This window comes from Schistocerca cancellata, chromosome 3 (assembly GCF_023864275.1).
Source record: "Schistocerca cancellata isolate TAMUIC-IGC-003103 chromosome 3, iqSchCanc2.1, whole genome shotgun sequence".
Classification (NCBI taxonomy): domain Eukaryota; kingdom Metazoa; phylum Arthropoda; class Insecta; order Orthoptera; family Acrididae; genus Schistocerca; species Schistocerca cancellata.
This window is the reverse complement of record NC_064628.1, coordinates 760803315-760830139: the sequence shown is the minus strand read 5'-3', so window position 1 is coordinate 760830139 and position 26825 is coordinate 760803315. Positions and strand designations below refer to the sequence as shown.

The 26825-nt window shown below is 38.9% G+C and overlaps 1 protein-coding gene across 2 annotated transcripts in view; it reads left to right on the top strand.

Annotated features, from left to right (window-relative positions):
* The window catches only part of LOC126175787 (transcriptional regulator ATRX homolog), a 483984-nt gene that overhangs the window by 293768 nt on the left and 163391 nt on the right, over positions 1-26825 (top strand). For both annotated transcript variants that reach the window (XM_049922765.1, XM_049922764.1), the window contains one exon: positions 12722-12897. In XM_049922765.1, the coding sequence (XP_049778722.1) occupies positions 12722-12897 (176 nt within the window). The remainder of the gene's footprint in view (positions 1-12721; positions 12898-26825) is intronic.

Genomic DNA, 26825 nt, shown 5'->3' with positions numbered 1-26825 from the left:
CCTCGCACCAACGAAAAAATGGCTGACATTGAAATAAGTGTCCAAGGAATAGAAAAGCAACTGGAATCACTCAACAGAGGAAAGTCCACTGGACCTGACGGGATACCAATTCGATTCTACACAGAGTACGCGAAAGAACTTGCCCCCCTTCTATCAGCCATGTACCGCAAGTCTCTAGAGGAACAGAAGGTTCCAAATGATTGGAAAAGAGCACAGGTAGTCCCAGTCTTCAAGATGGGTCGTCGAGCAGATGCGCAAAACTATAGACCTATCTCTCTGACGTCGATCTGTTGTAGAATTTTAGAACATGTCTTTTGCTCGAGTATCATGTCGTTTTTGGAAACTCAGAATCTACTATGTAGGAATCAACATGGATTCCGTAAACAGCGATCGTGTGAAACCCAACTCGCTTTATTTGTTCATGAGACCCAGAAAATATTAGATACAGGCTCCCAGGTAGATGCCATTTTCCTTGACTTCCGGAAGGCGTTCGATACAGTTCCGCACTGTCGCCTGATAAACAAAGTAAGAGCCTACGGAATATCAGACCAGCTGTGTGGCTGGATTGAAGAGTTTTTAGCAAACAGAACACAGCATGTTGTTCTCAATGGAGAGACATCTACAGACGTTAAAGTAACCTCTGGCGTGCCACAGGGGAGTGTTATGGGACCATTGCTTTTCACAATATATATAAATGACCTAGTAGATAGTGTCATATTAGCACACTCTGCTGCAGAGTGAGAATTTCATTATATGAATGATTTGATCGAACAAGTAATTGTTGATAAGAGTGAATCATCTATTAGTGCACCTCATTTGTCTGTTGACATCAAGAAAACACAAGCAAAATTTTTAACATTAAAGGCACAAAGTCATATATACTCTACTGTATGTAAGGGATCTGGGAGAGACTATTTAAATTTGGTTCACAGATACAGCATGAATGGTGGGAGAAATATGTACATGGCTTTTATAAACAATATAAAATTAATTTGGATAACTTTTTTAGTCATGTAACACTTGATACTGATATGTTTAAAACGATTGATGCTGATAGACACACGTGTTATCTTGGGTTTAACAGTAAAAAGAGGGAGAGAGTCATTAATGAAAGAAGAGCTACATTAGTTCCTGTTGGAAAACTATATGGGTTTGATCTAGATGTGAAATTGAGAGGGAGATTTTACAAAATGTAAAAGTAGGGTTGCATTTCGGATTGGAATTGTAATGGCTAAGATAAAATAGGATGTATTTGTGAAGAGAATCAAAGGCCATCAGATAGAAGCTCATGTTCCTTGTGAATTTGTTTATTTATTTATTGTTCCGTGGGGGACCACATTAAGGAGAAGTCTCCATGGTCATGGAACGAGTCAATACATGAAATTATAACACGATTGTAGAAACAGATAAAATGAAATATAAGAAACATATTCAGGCGACACATCATTAGTTTAAATAAAGAAAATCAAGAATGTAACACTGGAATTTGCTTAATGTTTTAGCTCTTCCAGGAGCTCCTCGACAGAATAGAAGGAGTGATCCTTGAGGAAACTCTTCAGTTTGGACTTAAAAGCGTTTGGGCTACTGCAAAGATTTTTGAGTTCTTGTGGTAGCTTATTGAAAATGGATGCAGCAGAATACTGCAGTCCTTTCTGCACAAGAGTCAAGGAAGTGCATTCCACATGCAGATTTGATTTCTGCCTAGTATTAACTGAGTGAAAGCTGCTAACTCTTGGGAATAAGCTAATATTGCTAACAGCAAACGACATTAAAGAAAATATATACTGTGAGGGCAATGTCAGAATTCCCAGACTATTGAATAGGGGTCGACAAGAGGTTCTAGAACTTACACCACACATAGCTCGAACAGCCCGTTTTTGAGCCAAAAATACCCTTTTTGAATCAGAAGAATTACCCCAAAAAATAATACCATATGACATAAGCGTATGAAAATATGAGAAGTAGACTACTTTTCGTGTTGAAATGTCACTTATTTCAGATACTGTTCTAATGGTAAATAAAGCGGCATTTAGTTTCTGAACAAGATCCTGAACATGGGCTTTCCACAACAGCTTACTATCTATCCGTAAGCCTAGGAACTTGAACTGTTCCGTCTCGCGTATAACATGCCCATTCTGTCAGATTAAAATATCAGTTCTCGTTGAATTGTGAGTTATAAACTGTAAAAACTGAGTCTTACTGTGATTTAGCTTCAAATTATTTTCCACAAGCCACGAACTTATTTCATGAACTACATTATTTGATAATGTTTCAATATTACACACAAGATCCTTCACTACCAAGCTGGTGTCATCAGCAAACAGAAATATTTTTGAATCACCTGTAACACTAGAAGGCATATCATTTATATAAATAAGAAACAGCAGTGGCCCCAGCACCGATCCTTGGGGAACGCCCCATTTAACAGTGCCCCATTGGGACTGAACATCATTACCACTCTCAATATTGCGGAGAATTACCTTCTGCTTTCTGTTCTTAAAGTAAGAGGCGAACCAATTGTAAGCTACTCCTCTTACTCCATAATGTTCCAACTTCTGCAGTAATATTTTGTGGTCAACACAGTCAAAAGCCTTCGTTAAATCAAAGAAAACACCTAGCGTTCACAACCTTTTATTTAATCCGTCCAAAACCTCACAGAGAAAAGAGACTATAGCATTTTCAGTTGTTAAGCCATTTCTAAAACCAAACTGTACATTTGACAGCAAATTATGTGAATTTAAATGCTGCAATAACCTTGTATATACAACCCTCTCGATAACTTTAGCAAACACCGATGGCATAGAAATAGGTCTATAATTATCAACATTATCCCTATCTCCCTTTTTATAAAGTGGCTTCACTACCGAGTACTTTAATAGGTCAGGAAACCGACCACTCCTAAAGGAAAAGTTACAGATATGGCTAAGTACTGGGCTAACATACATGGAACAATACTTCGGTATTCTGCTAGATACCCCGTCATATCCATGAGAGTTCTTGGTCTTTAGTGATTTAATTATTAACTCAATCTCCCTCTTTGTCAGTATCATGGAGGAGCATTTCAGGTAACAGTCTCAGAACATTTTTTTCTAAGAGCGCTATATGATTCCGTTGGGACTAGATTTCTATTTAGTTCACCTGCTATATTTAGAAAGTGATTATTAAATACTGTACATACATGCGACTTATCAGTAACACGGACACTCCCACTACGCACTGATTCTATATCCTCGACCTGTCTCTGCAGACGAGCCACTTCCTTTACGACTGACCATATGGTTTTAATTTTATCCTGAGACTTAGCTATTCTATCTGCATACCACATACTTTTTGCCTTCCTAATAACTTTTTTAAGCACCTTACAATACTGTTTGTAATGGGCTACTGCATTTAGATTGTGACTGTTTCTAACGTTTTGATATAATTGTTGACATCTACATGGTCCTAAGTCATTTGTTGTATTTTTGTATTTTATTTCCTATACGACAATCCTACCCTTATACCATTCTTTCTACCTGTGGGTTGTTTCTTTCACTATCAGTTTCTATGTTGACTGGTAAGTACAGTCATGAAGAATTATTATATGTGCATTTGAAGACTATTTATTATTAATAGCTAAAAGTAGAGGCATATTTACCCTAGGCATTGACTGAGGAAAATTGCTCGTTAAATTATTTAGTTTTATTTTCAACAATCCTGATAGGTTCATGGTACATCTACATCTACATTTCTACATTTATACTCCGCAAGCCACCCAACGGTGTGTGGCGGAGGGCACTTTACGTGCCACTGTCATTATCTCCCTTTCCTGTTCCAGTCGCGTATGGTTCGCGGGAAGAACGACTGTCTGAAAGCCTCTGTGCGCGCTCTAATCTCTCTAATTTTACATTCGTGATCTCCTCGGGAGGTATAAGTAGGGGGAAGCAATATATTCGATACCTCATCCAGAAACGCATCCTCTCGAAACCTGGCGAGCAAGCTACACCGCGATGCAGAGCGCCTCTCTTGCAGAGTCTGCCACTTGAGTTTGTTAAACATCTCCGTAACGCTATCACGGTTACCAAATAACCCTGTGACGAAACGCGCCGCTCTTCTTTGGATCTTCTCTATCTCCTCCGTCAACCCGATCTGGTACGGATCCCACACTGATGAGCAATACTCAAGTATAGGTCGAACGAGTGTTTTGTAAGCCACCTCCTTTGTTGATGGACTACATTTTCTAAGGACTCTCCCAATGAATCTCAACCTGGTACCCGCCTTACCAACAATTAATTTTATATGATCATTCCACTTCAAATCGTTCCGCACGCATACTCCCAGATATTTTACAGACGTAACTGCTACCAGTGTTTGTTCCGCTATCATATAATCATACAATAAAGGATCCTTCTTTCTATGTATTCGCAATACATTACATTTGTCTATATTAAAGGTCAGTTGCCACTCCCTGCACCAAGTGCCTATCCGCTGCAGATCTTCCTGCATTTCGCTACAATTTTCTAATGCTGCAACTTCTCTGTATACTACAGCATCATCCGCGAAAAGCCGCATGGAACTTCCGACACTATCTACTAGGTCATTTATATATATTGTGAAAAGCAATGGTCCCATAACACTCCCCTGTGGCACGCCAGAGGTTACTTTAACGTCTGTAGACGTCTCTCCGTTGATAACAACATGCTGTGTTCTGTTTGCTAAAAACTCTTCAATCCAGCCACACAGCTGGTCTGATATTCCGTAGGCTCTTACTTTGTTTATCAGGCGACAGTGCGGAACTGTATCGAACGCCTTCCGGAAGTCAAGAAAAATAGCATCTTCCTGGGAGCCCGTATCTAATATTTTCTGGGTCTCATGAACAAATAAAGCGAGTTGGGTTTCACACGATCGCTGTTTACGGAATCCATGTTGATTCCTACATAGTAGATTCTGAGTTTCCAAAAACGACATGATACTCGAGCAAAAGACATGTTCTAAAATTCTACAACAGATCGACGTCAGAGATATAGGTCTACAGTTTTGCGCATCTGCTCGATGACCCTTCTTGAAGACTGGGACTACCTGTGCTCTTTTCCAATCATTTGGAACCTTCTGTTCCTCTAGAGACTTGCGGTACACGGCTGATAGAAGGGGGGCAAGTTCTTTCGCGTACTCTGTGTAGAATCTAATTGGTATCCCGTCAGGTCCAGTGGACTTTCCTCTGTTGAGTGATTCCAGTTGCTTTTCTATTCCTTGGACACTTATTTCGATGTCAGCCATTTTTTCGTTGGTGCGAGGATTTAGAGAAGGAACTGCAGTGCGGTCTTCCTCTGTGAAACAGCTTTGGAAAAAGGTGTTTAGTATTTCAGCTTTACGCTTGTCATCCTCTGTTTCAATGCCATCATCATCCCGGAGTGTCTGGACATGATGTTTCGAGCCACTTACTGATTTAATGTAAGACCAGAACTTCCTAGGATTTTCTGTCAAGTCGTTACCTAGTATTTTACTTTCGAATTCACTGAACGCTTCACGTATAGCCCTCCTTACGCTAACTTTGACATCGTTTAGCTTCTGTTTGTCTGAGAGGTTTTGGCTGCGTTTAAACTTGGAGTGAAGCTCTCTTTGCTTTCGCAGTAGTTTCCTAACTTTGTTGTTGTACCACGGTGGGTTTTTCCCATCCCTCACAGTTTTACTCGGCACGTACCTGTCTAAAACGCATTTTACGATTGCCTTGAACTTTTTCCATAAACACTCAACATTGTCAGTGTCGGAACAGAAATTTTCGTTTTGATCTGTTAGGTAGTCTGAAATCTGCCTTCTATTACTCTTGCTAAACAGATAAACCTTCCTCCCTTTTTTTATATTCCTATTAACTTCCATATTCAGGGATGCTGCAACGGCCTTATGATCACTGATTCCCTGTTCTGCACTTACAGAGTCGAAAAGTTCGGGTCTGTTTGTTATCAGTAGGTCCAAGATGTTATCTCCACGAGTCGGTTCTCTGTTTAATTGCTCGAGGTAATTTTCGGATAGTGCACTCAGTATAATGTCACTCGATGCTCTGTCCCTACCACCCGTCCTAAACATCTGAGTGTCCCAGTCTATATCTGGTAAATTGAAATCTCCACCTAAGACCATAACATGCTGAGAAAATTTATGTGAAATGTATTCCAAATTTTCTCTCAGTTGTTCTGCCACTAATGCTGCTGAGTCGGGGGGTCGGTAAAAGGAGCCAATTATTAACCTAGCTCGGTTGTTGAGTGTAACCTCCACCCATAATAATTCACAGGAACTATCCACTTCTACTTCACTACAGGATAAACTACTACTAACAGCGACGAACACTCCACCACCGGTTGCATGCAATCTATCCTTTCTAAACACCGTCTGTGCCTTTGTAAAAATTTCAGCAGAATTTATCTCTGGCTTCAGCTAGCTTTCTGTACCTATAACGATTTCAGCTTCGGTGCTTTCTATCAGCGCTTGAAGTTCCGGTACTTTACCAACGCAGCTTCGACAGTTTACAATTACAATAGTAGAATATTCTTTTTCAGTTTACGTTGCTTTAGTGTGTGTGTGTTTACGATAGCAGTGTCACAATGACAAGGGGAAGAGTCAGCAGGATAGTTGTCCATTGAATTAAGTGATGATGTGATAACGTAACTAGTAAAATAACAGTTATAATGTGCTTACACGACTATTAAAACAACGTATGTACTATGCTAATGCAGTTTTATAATGAGTCATTTAATGAGAAGGTGTGCTTGGTATTTTCAAGGTAGGAGTGATAGTACCTCAAATAAAAACAGAGTGATGTACCCAAATATGTGTAGTATTGTAGGAGATGAGATAGGTGCACGAAGGAAGGAAGATCAACACCTGTGGTGAGCTACAGGATAGTTTGGAGAATATTTTGTGTAGGGACACTATCTCTGATGAGAAAAAGAGAAAAGTTGTTATGAAAGATGTATCTGAGGAATGAAGTGTACAGAGTGTAAAGTAATTTTAATTGTAATGAAATATTTAATTTTCTGAAACTTAACTCCAATGTTATACAGAACAAAAAACAGCTTGAGTTCTACAATATTAGGGAAGTTAATTAAAGGGAGTAATATTAAGAATATGTAAGGCATTTGAAATTACACAGTAGATTAATTTGATTTGGTTTAATCAGGGAGACCTAACAACAGTGGTCTTAGCTACCTGTCGCCCACACTGAAACTAATTTATTGTACAGTTTCTGTCCCTGTCATTCTAGTAAAGTCAACCAATACCCTTGAGGAATCAGGAAGAGGCTATTTATTTTATTTTTTGTGTTATCGCTTTCAGGGTGACCAATCTAGTCAGTTACACAAAAGGTTTATACAAGTTGTAGTTATTCACATGCAATTCGTTTCAGTAGCAAATCAACAAGACAATTCAGTAGTATATTGGTTATACAAGGATTATAATAATTTAATATTATGTAGCACTTTTTTCTTCTTCTGTCTGCCTGATACTTCTTTATTCTTTCAGATATTTTCTTCCTTTCTTTGTGTGAGATCCTGTAGTCCTTTTATTGATCTTCATATGTAGTCTTGTTTGTGTGTCTTGCAGTTTTCTCGTTTTCTCTGTTTTGTTTTTTGGATCATCAACTTTAATTTTGAGTTCTCCCACATTTTTCATAATTCATGTGATCCATTTAAAGTTGTTCGTACTATTACACAATTTTTCTGGTATTACCTTTCTAATTTTGTTTTCTGGTTTTCTCACCAGATGTCCAAAGGATGAAATACATTTCTTTCTGGTTGTGCACATTGTTGGTTTTATTTTCTTGTATACTGTTTCATTTGAAGCTATTCTCCCATGTCTGTTTACTTGATATTGTTTATTTATGCATGCCCTAATTATTCTTCTTTCCATCTTTAGTATTTTGTTAATCTCTGCTGAATTAGGTTTTTGAAGCTGCATTTTTGTTGTATGTGTTTTTGGTAATTTGCTTTGTTCAGTTTTTTAATCCATTTTGCCATTTTGATTTCTCGCTTATTTTGTATGTTAAGATTTCACCTAAATATTTAAATTCATCAAGAATTTTGATTTCCTGTTCTATAGTAATTTTGTTAGCAAGTGGTAGATCAGTTAGCATAATCTCTGTTTTTTCAAATGATATTTTAAGGCCAATTTTTATGCTGTTTCTTGTAGTGATTTAACTTGTTGTCAGGTTTCTTGACCATTGCTGGCTAGCAGAACGAAATCATCAGCAAATCCCAAGCAGTTTAGACATATATCTTTTTAGCACTTCCAGTTCTTACATTTTTTGTGTTATTCTTGTACCATTCCCTCATTATGTATACCAGTGCACAGGTGAACAGTAATGGTTATAGACAGTCACCATGTCTTAAGCCTGTTTTTATGAGGAATAATTCAGAAATTTCTCCTCTAAATTTAACTTTCAATTTGGTGGTGGTTAGAGTAAATCCTGTTAGTTTAATTAGTTTTGGATGGAGTCCCAGATTCCATAAAATTTTTAATACTGAAGGTCTATAGAGACAGTCATATGCCTTCTTAAAATCTCCAAATATTACTGCCAGAGATTTGTTCCATTTCCTGTAGTATGTCATAATCAATTTTAAAGTAATGATATGCTCTGCATAACATCCCCGTGCATGATGTTAAACCTACTTGGTACTCCCCTAACTCCTGTTCCAGTTGTTCCTTGGTTCTGCGATATAGGATCGTGGACAAAATCTCTGAGAGAGAGAGTCCTCTATAGATATCATTTTCCGAATTGCTTTTATCCATTTTCTTGTGTAGTGGGTAGATGACAGCTATGATCCAATGTTTTGGGAATTGTTCTGTTCTCCAAATTTTTCTTAGAGCCTTGTGTAAATAGGTCTTGACAGTGTCACTCGAATATTTGCACATCTAAAAAAAAAACCTATATTCCCGAGATGCTTTACATTGTTCTATGGGACTCTTAATTATGTTGTTGCACCAGTGCCACTGTGGTAGTCATGGGGTGCAGCAACTGTAATAGATCTTTGGAACAGAAGAAACCGTGTTGGTTGCACACGATGGGTTTATTTAATCTTCATGTGTGACACATTTTGCCTTTCTTAGCCATCATCAGACAATCGATAAAAGTCTTGCTAATCTTAATCAACATGTCAAACATAATTAAGAGTCCCACAGAGCCATATAAGGCATCTCGAGAAGATCGGGTTTCTTTCGGAATGTGCAAATATTTGAGTGACACAGTCAAGACCTACTTACACAAGGCTCTAACAAAAATTTGGAGAACAGAACAATACCCAAAACATTGGACCACAGCTGTCATCTACCCACTACACAAGAAAATGGATAAAAGCAGTTTGGATAATGGTATCTATAGAGGACTCCTCTCTCTCTCTCTCTCTCTCTCTCTCTCTCTCTCTCTCGCAGATTCCACATACAAGATTTTATCTGAGATCCTGTATGTATGGAAGAATCAAAGAACACCTAGAACAGGAGTTGTGTATTGAGGTAATTACCTTCAATAGAGATTATTATATCGTTATGAATCCTCTTCTTATTCTCCTAATGCTTTGTGTGAATTTTTTTCTGTTAATTTTTGTGATTGATGGCATTTTGTTCTGTTTTGTGCGTTTGAAACTTTGATAATGCCTGGTGTCTTTCTTTTTAATTTTAACTAAGTATTGGTCTGAGCCTGTGTCTACTCCTCTCAATACTTTAATATTGTATATTACCATGTGAACATTTTTGTCTGTATAGATATGCTCTAGCCGCTACTACCTCTTCCTGCAGTCTTGTTGTTTCCATATTTTAACTGTATTTGACTCCCTCTTGAAGTATGTTGATTTAGATAAAGATTGTGTTCCCTGCAGAGTTCTAAATGTCTTTAACATTCATGCTTGTGAAGTTATGTGGACTCTATTTTCCAGTTATGTTTTTATATTTCCTTTCATTTCCCAGCTTGGCATTAAAGTCTCGCAGTAAGATTTTTACATTCCATTTATTTATTCCATTAACAGTTTTTTCGAGAAGGTCCCAAAATGTATCTACTTCTTCCTTTGTTTTTGTTAGCAATATTATGAAAATGAAAGTTGCGACACACCATATCGCAGCGATGTAGAGTCGCAGATAGGCGCATCAAAAAGACAGTGTTACACATGACTGCAGCCTCAGGCAACTGGATTTTCCTTTGTTTTTGTTCGATTTATTTTTATTTGTAGGAGAATGAGTATTTATAATTTTAATTGTTTTAAAAGTAGAGTTGCAGTTCTTGGTGATATTACTTCAAAATCGGTTATTGAATCTATAGCTTTTGTATTCACTATAAAGCCTGATACAAATTGAGGAAATTGCTTCATCGCTCTGTCCGGGTTTCCCATTATGTATTCTGCATCCTTGTGATTAGAATGGGTCATCTGTTGTGTTTCTCACTTCTTGGAGTCTCACTATTAAAACTTTATCATAAAACTGTATTGTTCTAGATCCCACTGAAGGTGCCTTAGAATAAAAAAAGCAATATGCATCTGGGAAAAATAAATTAAGTTGCAGCAAGAAAAGGCAGCTTTATTTACAAACAAATATTTCTGTACTTGCTGTGTAGGATGGCCATGCAAACAAACTAGTTATTATTTACCTTATCTGGAGGAAGCTCAGATTTATGACTGTGGTTGTTAACCACAGGAGACTCATTCCTAGGTTTTTGTTAGACACAATCTCCTTGGGTGTTATGTTGTATGATATGCCCTCTAGTGCTTCGCATTTGAAGATTAAATGCAGTGCCGTTTCATTAATGACAGCACATAGTCTGCACTTGGGGGCATCTTTCTGTATATTCCGTCATCTGCAGGTATTTCTAAAGTTCCCATTGCCAGTCATTGCACCTACATTGAGTTTAATCTGCCGCTTGTTGAAGGTTGCAGTACTTCTCTTAAAACATTATTAGTTTACCACCGCCCCCTTTCTTTTCAAAAAAGTCTAATATTCTACTTGTTGTTGCCTGATCCAGCTATGTAGTTCAGATTTTACTATCGCCTTAGTGATGGTTAAGACAAGTTGCAGTCCAACAAAGTCATTGCCACTGCCCTTGCCAACCTATCATCTTGTTCATTACCACTAACATCTGAGTAAACAGTGGCCCATAGCACATTTACCCTGGTGCTTTCCTCTGGCCTCACGAGATTCATGGCGTTCTGCGGCATCGTTTGATCTCCTAACAGGGTCTGATTGAGATTTCAGAGCTGCCTGGTTATCTGAATGAATGTTGATTCTACAGTCCTTTTAGCACCTGCATAGATTCTCCTCTGCACACTGTCCCAAAGCAAATACTCCATCTAGAATACCACAGCCAGTTTGTCTAGAGAGATTGTGTTCTCTCATCTAGGATGTGCTCCGTATACCCCAGTGCCAGAACCTTCATCTGGTTTCGACCTGTCAGTAAACCAGACTATGTCTTCTGATTGGTATAAAAGTTCTTTCTTCCACTGCCCCCTACTTCCCATTGTTACACTGAAAGGTTTTTTGAAGCAGATGTATAGTTAGCCAGCATTTCCCCAAACATCTCTATATTTGCCACAATACTTATGTAAAGTCATGAAAACCATTTACTTTCAACTATTAATTACTCATGTAATTGTTCCAATTAGATCACAATTACACCGGTAACTTACAGTAGCGCTTCTCCAATTAGGTCACATTGGGGTAACCAATGTTGCATATTAACTTAACTCTATTGTATTAAAACAATCACAATGGCCTCAGGAACACTATTGTATGTTTCAGCTGAGCTGTAGTATCCATTTATAGCAAATAGAACCATTGTGTTACTAGTTGTGATTTACTGTAAACATGCAATTAACTTGCTTTTGATGAAACTACTGATCTGGATAGTATGAAGGAGATCATACAGTATGGACAAAATAAAACTGGCCTAGAAAATATTTACAGTAAGACTAATGTGTCTTTGGTTCTTGTTTATGAACATTACAGGAGCTGCTGCAAGTAGCCACAGTTTCACATGGTTCTTCCCCTAAGTTTTGCATTGAAAGCTTCATTGGAGACTTTGCCAAAACACTTCCAGTCTCAAACACTTGCACAACAGTTCTGCATACATTTTTCGTGAGTCACTTGAATTTTCTGTTATGGGCAGTATCCCTGTTCAGTAACAATGGTCAGTTCAGTGTCAGTCTTTTGTTTATTTTCTGGGCCAGTTTTACTTTGCCCACCCCATACAATGGCTCAGTCTGTTACATAACTTTTATTGCATTTTTAATAAAATGTCAGATACTTCATATGTCCTCTTGATAAATAGCTCGTGTTACTGTGTTTAATGTTTTCCTTTCTTGATGAAGAATTGAAATTGGAGAATATATTTCGATCAATTATAAACTGTTTTTGAATTCTTTTGAAGGAAAGTATCCTGAGGCATAAGATACTTAAGTATGACTCATATGTGTTTTGAATAATTTCTTTTTCAGTGCACCTTCCTCCCCACCCCCCTGCCCATCTCTCTCTCTCTCTCTCTCTCTCTCTCTCTCTCCCTCTCTCTCTCTCCCTCCCTCCCTCCCTCCCTCCCTCCCTCTCCCTCCCTCCCTCTCCCTTCCTCCCCCCCCCCTTCCACACACACACACACACACACACACTATAGGCTTATGTAACAAATGCTGTTTCTAATCTAAATAAACATGTGTATTCATTTTTTTTATTTTTTCAGTAACTTATTTATTATGAAAGTAACTGTGTGTTTATCTTCTTGTAGATCACTGCATGGTCCAGTTTGTCAAACCTAATTTGCTTGGCAGTAAGAAAGAATTTGATAATAGATTCGTGAATCCAATTCGTAATGGACAGTATGTAGATTCCACATTACATGATGTTAAAGTTATGAAGCGGCGTGCACATGTCCTGCATAAAATGCTGGAAAGCTCTGTTCAGGTAAAAAATTTTTCTCTGATATTTCATTTCTTTCATAATTGAAGTTAGTACTTGTTGTCATAAGAAATCAGTGAGCAGATTTTTCTGTGCTATTTTTATTATAAACATTGAATATGAGGAGGTGGGATATGATAAATGTCATTATAGTAAGTTCTTTTAATCGTCACTTAATAAGGGAATGGTCAACAGAACGTGGTGCAAAATAATCGTATTTTAACTTCAGACACTCCTTCAGGAATTGAGGAGGAGAACAAAGTCAGCTCTTAGGAGAATGAGATGAAGAAATTACTTTGACCTTGTTGATTGTTGATATGGAGCAATCAGTTTCATTGACTCATAGAAAATATAATTTTGGGGCAATGGAGAGGGGGGTGTTATGCTACTATTTGCAACTGTCTTTAGATAATTACTGTCGAAATTCTTTAATTTTGAACCACGTAGCATAAATGAGTGACATATAAGACATATAACAAAAAATGTGGCATTGGGGTACAGGAAAGGAAACATACAAAGAAAAGGGTGCATTATGTAGGCATAGAAGTAGTGTTAATAGCATGTAAGCTGTGCACAGATTCATCTTTTGTAATGAAACAAAATGAAAAAGCATGGAGGTTAAAAAAAAAAAGCACACTTAAAAATTAAGTGGTGTGAGTTAATAATTTCTACGCACCACTCTGTACACATCACAAAAACAAAAATTCTTCTACGATGTAGGAGAAATTCTTCTACAATGTAGGAGAAATTTTTCAGCTTGTTTCCAAATTTAATTTTGTTGTCAGAAAGTCATTTTGTGTATTAGGTAGGTGATCGCAAATTTTAGTGGCAGCATTGTGCACCACTTTTTGATCGGATTAGATTAGATGTACTTTTCTTTCCAATAGATCCATGGTGAGGAGATCCACCAGTATGTAGAATGTCAGAAAATAAAAGTACACAATACTTGGGTCAGCCCCGTGCCATGCTCCGGTGAGATGCCAAAAAAAACAATGATATTTAAGCGATCACAAACAAGTGTTTGGTCTATTCTGTAATTTGTATTTCTGTTGTGCAGTCAATGCAGTGAGTACTACGCATTACCTGTACTTCATTGTGTCTTAAGTATTATCTTTCACAGCTTGTGTTTGTTCTTGCTACAGCAAACCTGTCAGCCAGTGAAGGTTACTTTTTCTCCACGTGTTAGTGTCAGTGCTCAGTCACTTGAGAAACATCTCAATGGAAGAAATACTCCAACATCATTTTCCAGCAGCAAGCTTTCACCGAACAACAGAACGCTCACATCACTAGTCTCAATCAAGTGGCATCTGCATGTTTGCAGCAGATTTCTCTCCCATCAGAGCATATGATGAATGGGCAGAAGTTTGGTACTCATACGAGACGTGGTTATGCCAAGACTTCCAGGTTCACATGGGCTATGCAAACTTGTGTAGGGCTTTGCTTCTTTCTTTCCTGGCTTTCACTGTGCATTTATTTATTGTGGTGCAACTAAGATCTCTGCAAACACTGGCCAGCTTATCATTTGACAAAATGTGCAAGCTTCTCTCAACCTGTTACTGTGACAGAATGCATGCCATTGTGACACACGTAGAATTTTATCATTGCCATAAACGCTCAAACCATTCTTACAATCCCTGGGCTGCAGAATTACAGGGGTTGAGCCATTGTAAATTTGGCACTAGTACCTATCGCGAATCCTACGCTGAACACATGGTGTGTATTTTTGTTATTCGTCTGGCCTCAGATAGGGAAGTCTGCGAAACAACACTTCAGTTTGAGAATCCAACGTTTATGGATGTTCGTGGATGTGTTCGATATAGCACAGTCCTTTGAAGTGTCACGGGCCGCAGTTGATCAGTTTGCTGTGTGGGGGAAGATATGGGAGGTTGCTCAGTCAGCCCCTGTTAGGTATGTTGCCAGTGTTCAGGATGACCATGAAACCATTCAGCAGTACAACCTTGAACTCAACGTAATGTGGGACAGCGTCGGTTATGGCCACAGCAGCAACAAGCCGCCTCACAACAGTGGCCATGTGCCTCCCTTCTGTCTTGTCCATACCGTTTTGTCCAGCAAGAGAATGCTGCATACACGTGTCGAAAGAAAGGCCACATTGTGCTGGAGTGTCACTCCTCTTCAGATGTGGCGGACACAGTAGTACATAAACTGTATCTCTACAATGACTGTCTCCCTGAAGAAATTGTTTATTGATTTGTGTGTGTTTAATAACCCACTAAAAATGCGAGTGGACACAGGACTTTCAGTGACTTTTGTAAATGCACAAACATATGTGGACTTGGCTCCCCTCCCCTCACACAGGTTTCACAGAAGTTGGTCAGCTACAGTAAATAGCAGATTCTGATACTAGGCCAGTTCACTGCTCCTGTCTCTTAGTAATCTTTTGTTCACTCTCTCACCTTACTTGTTGTGGGTCATTCCCATACTACAGACCTATTCAGGTTAGATTCGTTTAAAGCTTTTGGTTTCTCCATTGTCAATGAGGTAAATTTAGTGTCAGATCCCTTGAGTTTTTATTTCTGTTTTGCCCTGGGCTCAGCTGTGCTACCAATTTTTTTTCAAGCCTACATTACCTTGATAGAGTCCAACCACCCTCGTTTTTTTCGGGTACAACAGGTGCCTGCCACTTTGCATGACTGTTACGGCCGAATTAGACTGACATTGCTCGATGTCATTTGACCTATTTCTTCCAGTGAATGGGCTTCACCACTGTTCATCATTAAGAAGTCAACAGGTAAGCTTCGCCTCTGTGGCAGCTTCAGTGTCACTGTTAAGATATGTACCCTTTGCCCCACCCTGATGAGTTGCTTACAGAATTATCAGGTGGCTACTACTTTTCCAAAATCTATTTGACAGAAACGTACCTTCAGCTCCCCATAGGTGAGGCCACTAGGTGTCTTCTCTTCGTTTTGTACAACTTTCAGTCTATACCAATAACAATGCTTGCCTTTTGATATCACAGCATGCCCACAATTTTTCGGTGTTTTTCAAAACAGCTGACAGTCTCTGTGCTGGCTGTAACAATTACCTTGACAATATTGTTGTTTTGGGTTCTTCCACTGAAGACCACCTGGGCAATCTCTGAGCATTGTTTTCTGTTTTGCAGTCTGTGTGTCTCAAGTACAATCTTGCCAAGTCTCAATTTTTTCAACCGTCAATTGGGTACCTAGGTTTGAAGTTTCGGGCACAGGGATCATACTGTTGTTTCTCCATGTTGACACAATTGCGGCTTTACCACGAGCGACCTCCCTCAGGAACTGCAGGCGTTGCTAGGTAAAGTGGCTAAATCTAAGCTTCATTCTGCCCTGTGTCTGGCCACCTTTCAGCTAGGTGAGCACCTTGTGTTGGCTGTAGATGCCTCTCTGCACAGCATTGGTGCACAAATATGTGAATGGGTCTGAAAGACCCATTGCTTATGCTTCTAAGACTTTAAACTCCCCCTCAGCAGCAGTATTTGCAAATTGAAAAGGAGTCGTCAACCCTTTGGCTTCCATGCTGGGGAAGGTCGAACATCATTTGCAGTGGTGGGCTCCCTTCCTCTTCCTTTATTGTTATCAGATCCATTACCATCCAATGGTGCAACACACCAACCCCGGTGCCTTATCTTGCCTTTCAAACGGTCCGGACCTGGCATTTGATCAGGATGAATTGTTTGTTTCTATTAGGTATTCAGAACCAGAACATGGTCAACAGTTTTCCCATCATTAGTGCCACGATATCATCAGCCATCGCCATGGATCCTGTACTTAGTCAGGTCTCCTCTTTCACGCGGCATAGTTGGCTGGAAAAACCCCCGGCCTGTGCCTTGGATCCGTTGCATAATTGCTTCTCCCTCCAGCACCACCATTCTGTGTTTGATGGAGTTATTTTGTTAGCTACTGAGGACACTACACCATAAGGTTGTGATTTCTGCTTATTTATACTGTAATGTACTGAGGCTTCTGCATGTCAGTCATTGGGGGACCACTCGCACCAGAGCTTTGACCCACCAGCATGTGTATTGGCAGGGCAAAGATGGGGACATTACACAGCTTATCACTGCTTCCACTCACTGTGTTCAGCAACAGGTGGCTCCATGGGCGTCTTTTTGCCCTTGGCTGATGCCACAGCACCTGTGGGGATGTCTTCATTTTGATTTTGCTGGACCCTTCCTAAATCAGTATTGGCTCATTGTAGTGGACACCTATTCCAATTTTCCCCATGTGATATGTTGTCCGTCCACATCTGCGGCGGCCACTATTTTGGCCCTGTCTGAGATTTTTGCAACTGAGGGACTTCCATATACAGTGGTTGCCGATAACAGTCCCCAGTTTGTTTCTTGAGAATTTATACCTTTTTGTCAGCATAGTGGTGTGTGCCATCTCACAGGTGCCCTGTTTCATCCTCACTCTAACGGTGAGGCCAAATGCATGGTTCGGATGTTTAAAACTCAGATGTGAAAGTATGTATCTGGCAGGTTCCTTGAAGCTGCTTTCAATCATTTTTTGAACTTGTACCATTTCATGCTGGTGGGCAATGAGCCCAGTGGAGCTGCTACATGGACACCAACCATGGACCCTCCTTCACCTGCTGCATCCTACGCCGTGTCCACCAGCATCGCCAACTCCATAATAGTTCCAGCCGGGTGCACCTTTCTGGGTCATGTTTTCGACCACTGGCCGAACTGGGTTCCTGCTGTCATCAGGCATCACCAGAGCCTGTGCCTGTTCAGAATCCTCACTCCTGACAGGCAAATATCCTGTCACTTTGACCAGCTGTGGCCGCACACTGTGGGGTCTGTTCCAGAGGGTCCACCACCTCCCCTGCCATTGCCAATGCCTGTCCCAGTGTCACAGATGGTCCAGTTCACATGACAGGGGGGGTTGTTGCCTGGCAGATCGCTGTCTGGGGTTCCTGCCTCCATCCCCACTCCTTGACTGCTGTCACCAGTGCAGTCCACGCTGCACTTGATGCCACAACTGTCACCTCCTCTGCTGCTGGTTCCTGTGCGGCCATTGTCTCTTGTGCCCCGGCTGATGCCTCCAGTGCCAAATGCTGATCTCAACAAGGACATCGCTATGGAGATGCCACCCCCAGCCTTATGGCCTCTCATGAGAGAAGCACGCAAAACCTGCCCATCATCAGTTCTGGCCCTACTTCCCCGTGACTGCACACCATATGCTGCAGCAGCCACAATTGTCAGACAATGAAATGGATGTCAGTGCCATCGTTGTTTTTTGTTACTTATAATTTCAGTGCCTTGTGCAATCAGTGCTTTATCTTCCTAGTGCTTTTATTCTGTACCATACGTTTTTTTTTTCTGTACCATGCATTTTTTTTTATGTCCCATGTATTTTTCTGTGCCTAGTGTTTTTCTGTATGTAGGTGGTTTTCCCAATCCCTAGAATGGAGGAGTCATTTCAGAGATTGCATGTCCGTATGGTTCACAGGCCCTTGTAGAGGCCACCTGGGTCAGCACCCTGGCACGCTGCAGCAATCTTCCAAAGAAACGAAGTTATTTAAGTGATCGCAAATGAGTGCTAGATCTATTTCATAACCTGTATTACTGTTGTCCAGTCAATGTGTCGAGTGCTACGTGCAACCTGTACCTCATTTTATCTTATGTGTGCTGTACAAAGTGCTACGATGGTTGCCCAGAAAGTAATCCACCACTTTCTCCTGAATGAGTGCGCCAAGTTTCCGTCAGTTCTGACAGATAGCTTAGCTGCAGGACAGGTTCGAAATGGCATCCATAGGTGATGTACATTACAAGCAATGTGCTGTCATTGAATTTCTCACTGCAGAGAAACTGTGGGGTATATTCACAGATGCTTGTGGAAAGTCTATGGAGCATTTGCTGTTGACAGAAGTACAGTTAGTCACTGGGCAAGGAGGGTGAGGTCATCAGAAGCTGGTTCGGCGGAGTTCCACGATTCGTAGCACTTGGGGGAGACCATCCATGGCTGTCATACCTGACATGTTGCAGCAAACTGACGTTGAGATTTGCAAGGACAGATGCATTACAACTCGGCAGTTGGCGCTGTGCCTGTCAATCAGCAGAGGAAGTACACACAGTGAAGCACTGGTTCCGCCACCAGAACAAGGATTGATACCGACACGCCCTTGTTTCGTGCTGAAGGAAGGCCATAGAATAGGATGAAGATTACATGGAAACATAGGGTGTGTAGATAAATCACCTTTCTTTCGTGTGTATAATTCTCATTATGTTCAATAAAGAAGTGTTGAAGAAAAAAACTATTGTGCATAATTTCTGGGCAACCCTTATATGTACCATAAATCGTATTTGTTCTTGCTATAGCAATCACATTATTGCCCTGAAATACAGCTCACTTGGTTCTGCTAAGAAATTCAACAATGAAGCAATGGGAGTTGGCCTCCAATAAATCTTTTAGTCTCCTTTTAAACTGAATTTTATTACTAGTTAAACTTTTTATGGTTTCTGGCAAGTTATTGAAATGTGTTATCGTGAATAATGGACACCTCTCCGGACTAAAATAAATGACTTTAAATCTTTGCGAAGATTATTGTTATTTCTAGTACTGATCAGAGCTGTTAGTTTCAGAAAGATATATAATTTTAATGCCAAATTCTATTAAGGAATAAATATATTGGGTAGCAATAGCTAGTATAACAGCCCTCTGCAGGATGTTGTCTGACAATTTTCGGATTGCAAATAGTGATTTGCATAGGCACTCTAGCAATTCTGTAGTATGCTTTTCTGAGCTGAATTTATTATCAACTTCTTCCATCTATTTGTCATCATATTTTAGGAATATACTGACAGGAAGCTTCTTACAAGTTCTTAACTTCATATAGTTGTATAGATGAAGAAAATCTACTCACCAAGTGGCGGCAGGAGAACACACCTATGAAAGATATCACAGTATGCTAGTTTTCAGAGCCAGTGGCTTCTGCTTCTGGCAGAAAGGTTGAAAGGGAAGGGAGATGAGTGAAGGAAAAGCGATACAGTTCAGAAAAGTCACAAAACCCCAGGTCAGACGAGACTTGTTGGATGTGATGAGAAGGAAAGATTAATTGTTAGAGACTGTACTGGATGAGATTTGAAAACCTGAGAGCTTAGCGGAAAACCTCCCCTGACCTCGGGGGTTTTGGGTGACTTTTTTGAACTCTACCCCTTTTGCTAAACCTCACCCGTCCTCCTGCACCCCTTTTCGGTCCCCTTCAGCTGTTCTGCCAGAAAAGGAGGCACTGACTCCGAAAGCTAACATTCTGTAATACTTTTACTTGCATATTCTCCTGCTGCCGCTTGGTGAGCAGATTTTTTTTTTTTATCTATCGAATTGCATTATATTGTAAAAAATGGATTAATTTCATTGATATAACTTCATATAGTGGTTTTCCCCAAAAATTGTTAACAGAGAATTGGGTAGGAACCATTTATTAATCTCCATTAAAATTTCAGTACCTGATCTTTCTATTACTATACTTGATTTTCTACTTGATGCAATGTTTGTACCAGCTGCAAATAAAATAAACTTAGTGTCTGGTAATGTTGGAGATGAAGGGTCATTGATATACACAAGAAAAAAATAAGAGCACTAAGATGGAACCTAGTGGGACACCACATGTTAGTAGTTTGCAGTTAGATGATGCATGATAGCTTAACACATCTCTTTTCTGTTGACACCCTTTGTTTCCTGTCAGAGATATAGAATTTGAACCATTTGGGAGCTTTTCACAGTACACCATGATATTTTAACATACTTGAAAGGATATCATGATTTACACACTCAAATACCTTTTACAGATCACAGAATATACCAGCAGTCTGTAATTTAATATCTTTTGAATTAACTAGGTTCTCATTGTATGTGCAAATAGCTTCCTCAGTTTCAGAACCCTTGAGACACCCTAACAGTGACTTTGACAATATACTGTATTATTTCTTCTCAGCTGGTTAAGAAGCCAGTTGGATATTACCTTTTCCAAAATTTTCCAGAATGGTAGAAACAGTGAAGTCGGATGAAAATTTGATGGTATTTCTTTCTCTCTTTTCTTAAACAAAATACATGAATAGCTTAATATTTTACTAAAATCAAAAGCACACTCTTTAATTAACTTCATTGATATTTTGTTATAACCATAGAATTTTGATTTTAAACTTCTGGTAGTGAACATTGCTTATACTGGTGTAGTAAGGATCATATAAATCTTCTTGAAGTTCTTTGCAACAACTGGTCTAAGATATTCCATGGCAGCATCTAATGAACTTGACAACTCCATCTTTTCTGTAACGGTTATGAAACAAAATGCTGTCAGAAAGTTTTGCAACACTGCATACATCTGTTTAGATTGTTCCATTTATTCTTAATGCTATCTGCTCCTCTTCATATGTGATTCTCCCAGTCTTCTCCTTGTGATTGTTTTTCTCGTAATGCATTTGCTTTGATGTCTGTATTAATAACTTAATTACTGTGCAGTATGTCTTGTTTGAGCTATAGCATCATCACCAGAGATGTTGAGCTGTTTCTGATTACGGATACAGTATCCTTTTTGTTTTACAAGAGACCTTTACTCCTTGTGTAATCTATGGTTTCTTTGATCTAATCTGGGTTGTACTAAAAACAACATTAATATAGGATTTTTTCTTCTGGTATTGTAATTGTGTGAATCACTGTTTCTGTTGAACTACTGCAGATTATTTACAACGAACTTTATGGGGGAATAAATATGCTAGAGGCAGTAATGAAAGTGCCCATGTCCGTAAATGGATGTTTACCAGATGAACACACATTATTCTTGCATCTTTCTTAAAGATGAGTTATGCCAGGACAGTGTTTCATATGCCATTATAAAATGAAAATACATCAACTTACTAGTTTGTCTCTCCCCAAGATTTGCAGTGATTCAAAGTGTAAATTTGGCTTGACTATGTTGTTTCAGGAGTTTAAAAATGTGTTTTTCCCAGTTTAAATCCTTATGAATGTGGACACCTAAATTCTTTGAAGTTTGCACCCTAGTTATTACTCCCTCACTAACTGTTACATTTCTCATTGGCTTAGTACCCCTACTTGTGCAAAACTGAACATATTGTGCCTTTTTGAAATTGAGAGTGGTACCATTTATAGAAAACCACTCAATAGTACATCCAAGAAAATCATTTACCATATCATCTGTTGTTATGCCTATGTTTGAATTGATTAAAATAGTAGTGTCATCTACAAAAGGGAACCAGTTCTCCTTGTTGTATATTAGACAGAAGGTCATTTTCGTGTATGAGAAACAATAGTTGACCTGCAGTTGAGCTTTGCAGAACCGCATTAAAATTGGTTGGATATACCATGACTTCCATAAAACCTCACTTTATCTAGCAGAATACTGTATGGTTCTCTGAGTCAGGTACCTTAGATACGTCACAGAAAATACCAACAGTTGCTATTTTGCTATTTAATGCTTGTAAAATTGGATGTGTGAATGCTAAATGGCATATTTAGTTGGGCAACTCTTCTGAAATCCAAACTGTGATTGATAGGGGTTATCAGGAGAAACAAAAGTGGCATTCTATGCATCAGAGCATGCAATGTCAGATCCCTTAATCGGGCAGGTACGTTAGAAAATTTAAAAAGGGAAATGGATAGATTAAAGTTAGAAATAGAGGGAATTAGTGAAGTTCGGCGTCAAGAAGAACAGGACTTCTGGTCAGGTGAATATAGGGTTATCAATCCAAAATCAAATAAGGGTAATGCAGAAGTAGGTTTAATAATAAATAACAAAATAGGAACGTGGGTAAGCTACTATGAACGGCATAGTGAATGCATTATTATAGCCAAGATAGACACGAATCTCACACCCACCACAGTAGTAAAAGTTTATATTCCAGCTAGTTCCACAGATGAGGAGGAGCTTGAGAAAATGTTTGATGAGATAAAATAAATTATTCAGTTAGTTAATGGAGCCAAAAATTTAATAGTTATGGGGGATTGGAATTCAATAGTGGGAAAAGAAAGAGAAGGAAAAGTAGTAGGTGAATATGGACTGGGGGGAAGGAATGAAAGAGGAAGCTGCCTAGTAGTTTTTGCACAGAGCAGAATTCAATCATATCTAACACTTGATTTAAGAATCATGAAAGAAGGTTGTATACATGGAAGAGACCTGGAGACACTGGAAGGCTTCAGATTTATTATATAACAGTAAGACAGAGATTTCAGAACCAAGTATTAAATCGTAAGACATTTCCACTGGCTGATGTTTACTCTGACCACTGCATATTAAAACTTAAGGAAATGCAAAAAGGCAGTACTTTAAGGAGATGGGACCTGGATAAACTGAAAGAACCAGAGGTTGTAGAGTGTTTCAGAGGGAGCATTTTGGAATGACTAACAAGAACAGGGGAAAGGAATACAGTAGAAGAAGAATGGGTAGCTTTAAGAGATGAAATAGAGAAGGCAGCAGAGTGATAAGTAGGTAAAAAGATGAGGGCCAGTAGAAATCCTTGGGTAACAGAAGAGATATTGAATGTAATCTGTGAGATGAGAAAATATAAAAATGCAATAGATGAGACAGGTGAAAGAGAATAAAAACATTTTAAAAAATGAAATCGACACGCAGTGCAAAACAGCTAAGCAGGAATGGTGAGAGTGCATGATGCAGAAGCCTACATCACTAGTGGTAAGATGATGCATAGGATAATTAAAGAGATCTTTGGAGAAACGAGAACCACTAACCAGTATGAATATCAAGAAATCAGATGGAAAACCAGTCCTAAGCAAAGAATGGAAAGCAGAAAGATGGAAGGAGTATATAGAGGGCCTGTACAAGGGAGATGTACTTGGGGCAATATTATGGAAAGAGAAGAGAACACAGATGAAGATGAGAAGGGAGATATGATACTGCATGAAGAATTTGACAAAGAACTGAAAGACTTACGTTGAGACAAGGTCCCAACAGTAGACATTTCGTTAGAGCTACTGATAGCCTTGGGAGAGTGAGCCATGACAGAACTCTTCCATTTGGCGAACAAGATGTAAGAGACAGGTGAAATACCCTTGGACTTCAATAAGAATGTATTAATCCCAATTCCAAAGAAATCAGGTGCTGACAGGTTTGAAAATTACCGAACTATTAGTTTAATAAGTCACGGCAGCAAAATACTAACACGAATCCTTTACAGAAGAATGGAAAAACTGGTAGTAGCTGACCTTGGGGAAGATCAGTTTGGAGTCCAGAGTAATGTAGGAATACACGAGGCAATACTCGCCCTACAACTTCTCATAGTAGATAGATTAAGGAAAGACAAACCTTCGTTCATAGCATTTGTAGACTTAGATAAAGTTTTTGACAATATTGACTGGAATACTTTCTTTCAAATTGTAAATTCGGCAGGGGAAAGCACACAAAGAAAAGGCTATTTACAATTTCTACAGAAACCAGATGAGAGTTAAAAGAGTCAAGGGGCACGAAAGGGAGGAAGTGGTTGAGAAGGGAATGAGACAGGTTTGTAGCCTATCCCAATGTTATTCAATCTATACATTGAACAAGCAGTAAAGAAAAAAAGAAGAATTTGGAGTAGGGATTAAAGACCAGGGAGAAGAAATAAAAACTTTGAGGTTTGCCGGTGACATTTTAATTCTGTCAGAGACAGCAAAGGATCTGGAAGAGCAGTTGAACACAATGGACAGAGTCTTCAAAGGGCGATACGAGATTAACATCAACAAAAGCAAAATGAGGATAATGAACTGTAGTAGAATTAAATCAGGTGATCCTGAGGGAATTAAATTAAGAAATCAGACTGGTAAAGTAGTAGATGAGTTTTGCTATTTGGGAAGCAAAATAACTGATGATTGTAGAAGTAGGGAGGATATAAAATATAGACTGCTAATGGCGAAAAGCGTTTCTGAAGAAGAGAAATTTGTTAACATCGGGTATAGATTTAAGTGACAGGAAGTCCTTCCTGAAAGTATTTGTATGGAGTGTAGCTCTGTATGGAAGTGAAACATGGACAATAAACAGTTTGGACAGGAAGAGAATAGAAGCTTTCGAAATGTGGCAATGCAGAAGACTGCTGAAGATTAGATATGTAGATCACGGACTAGTGAGGAGGTACTGAATAGAATTGGGGAAAAGAGAAATTTGTGGTACTACTTGACTAAAAGAAGGGATTGGTTGGTAGGACTGATACTGAGGCATCAAGGGATCATCAATTTAATACTGGAGGGAAGCGTGGGGGGTAGAAATTGTGAGGGAGATCAAAAGGTGAATACAGTTAGCAGATCAGAGGGATGTAGGTTGCAGTAGTTACTTTGAGATGCAGGGGGGTAGAGTAGCATGGAGAGCTGCATCAAACCAGTCTTTGGACTGAAGACCACAACAACAACAACAACAACAACATTATTGTTGTTCAGGTAGGATACTATTCTGAGTCCTGGCCTTCTCAAAAATTTTGGTGAATGATGTCAGTAGTGAAACAGGTCAGGAGTTACTGACATCTCTCATATCACCTTTCTTCTAGAAGAGTTTGACAATGGCATATTTCAGTCTCTCTGGAAAAATGCTGAGAGCTAGTGATGCATTACATGTTTCAGAAAAGACAGCACTCGTTAAACAGGAACAGGTTTTTAGCACTCTGTTGAATGCCATCAAATGCAGATGAACTTTCATTTTTCAGATAATATATAATTTTCTCAATTTTAGAAGAAGAGTGTGAGACATCCATATGATTGATTTTTCTCTTCAACTGTTTGTTCCAATATTTTCTACTGCATGTAAGAATGGATTATTAAGCATATCTGCCACCTGTGAGTGGTCATTTATAGCCCTTCCATGTAATTCAATAGTGATGTTATCTTGTTCTGTTGTCTTTTACCCTGTCCCTCATTTCACTACAAAATTCAGTAATTTTCAGTAGTTTTTGTGGTGTGCAAAACTGCTGCAGGATCCATAGTTGTTCTTGCCAACAGACATATTTCTCTTCGCCTTTCCCAAGATATCTTAATCCCTGTATTAATCCATAGTTTTTACATGGCTGTTTAATGTCCTTTCTGATTGGCTCACACAGAAGCTATTTTCAGATATGACATTAATTTATCACGGAATAGATTAAATTTTTGTAAGCATTTGGTTCGTTATAAATTTCATCCCAGCTCATGTATTGTAAACTATTCTAAAAACAAATAATTTTAGGTCCAGAATGGTGTTGAATTGCAAACAGGTAAAAAAGGGGGAGGGGTAAACAGTTAAGTTTTCTGACAAAAAAGTCTTTCTTTGGAAGTAGGAAACTGCAGAAGTTCACACAACAGAACTCACATGCACATACTCTGTCTCAGGCCACAATGGCCAGACATTATTTATGGCCCTCTTAGGGAAAATTGGCATTACTATTCAGAGTGGCATCAGTTTTTTGTTTTTTAATTTTGCATTTTTCTTTTTCTTGTCTCGTAAATATTTGCATTCTAATATGCTTTTCCAAAAGAGAATACATCAGCTTTGCAGTATTCACATTAGAATATCTTTTTGGAAGAGAAGACAGTGCCTTTACTGTCCTGATATTACAATATTTTCCTTTGAACTTAAATAATGTTAGAGAGACAGGGCAAATGCGGTCAAAATATACTGGTACATATATGTATTTTGATCTGCAGTCAGATGTGCTGTGTTGAAGGCATCAGAAGATGTTCAGCAAATGGTGCTCAAAAAAATGCCAGTATTTACTAGTTGATACATGCTGCAGATGCTCAGATTCGCTCCAGCCCATTACACCATTTGTATAGTCTCAAAAAGTAATGTTTCTTGAAAATTAAATTTCACAATATAGCGGTACCTGTTAGAAAATGAGTATTACTTAATATTTTCTGCATTGTGTTTCTAATTAAGACATTTTATTATTCATTTTAAGTCTCAGTTCATCATTAGGCAACTGTTCAGATTATACAGGGTGATTCAAAAAGAATACCACAACTTTA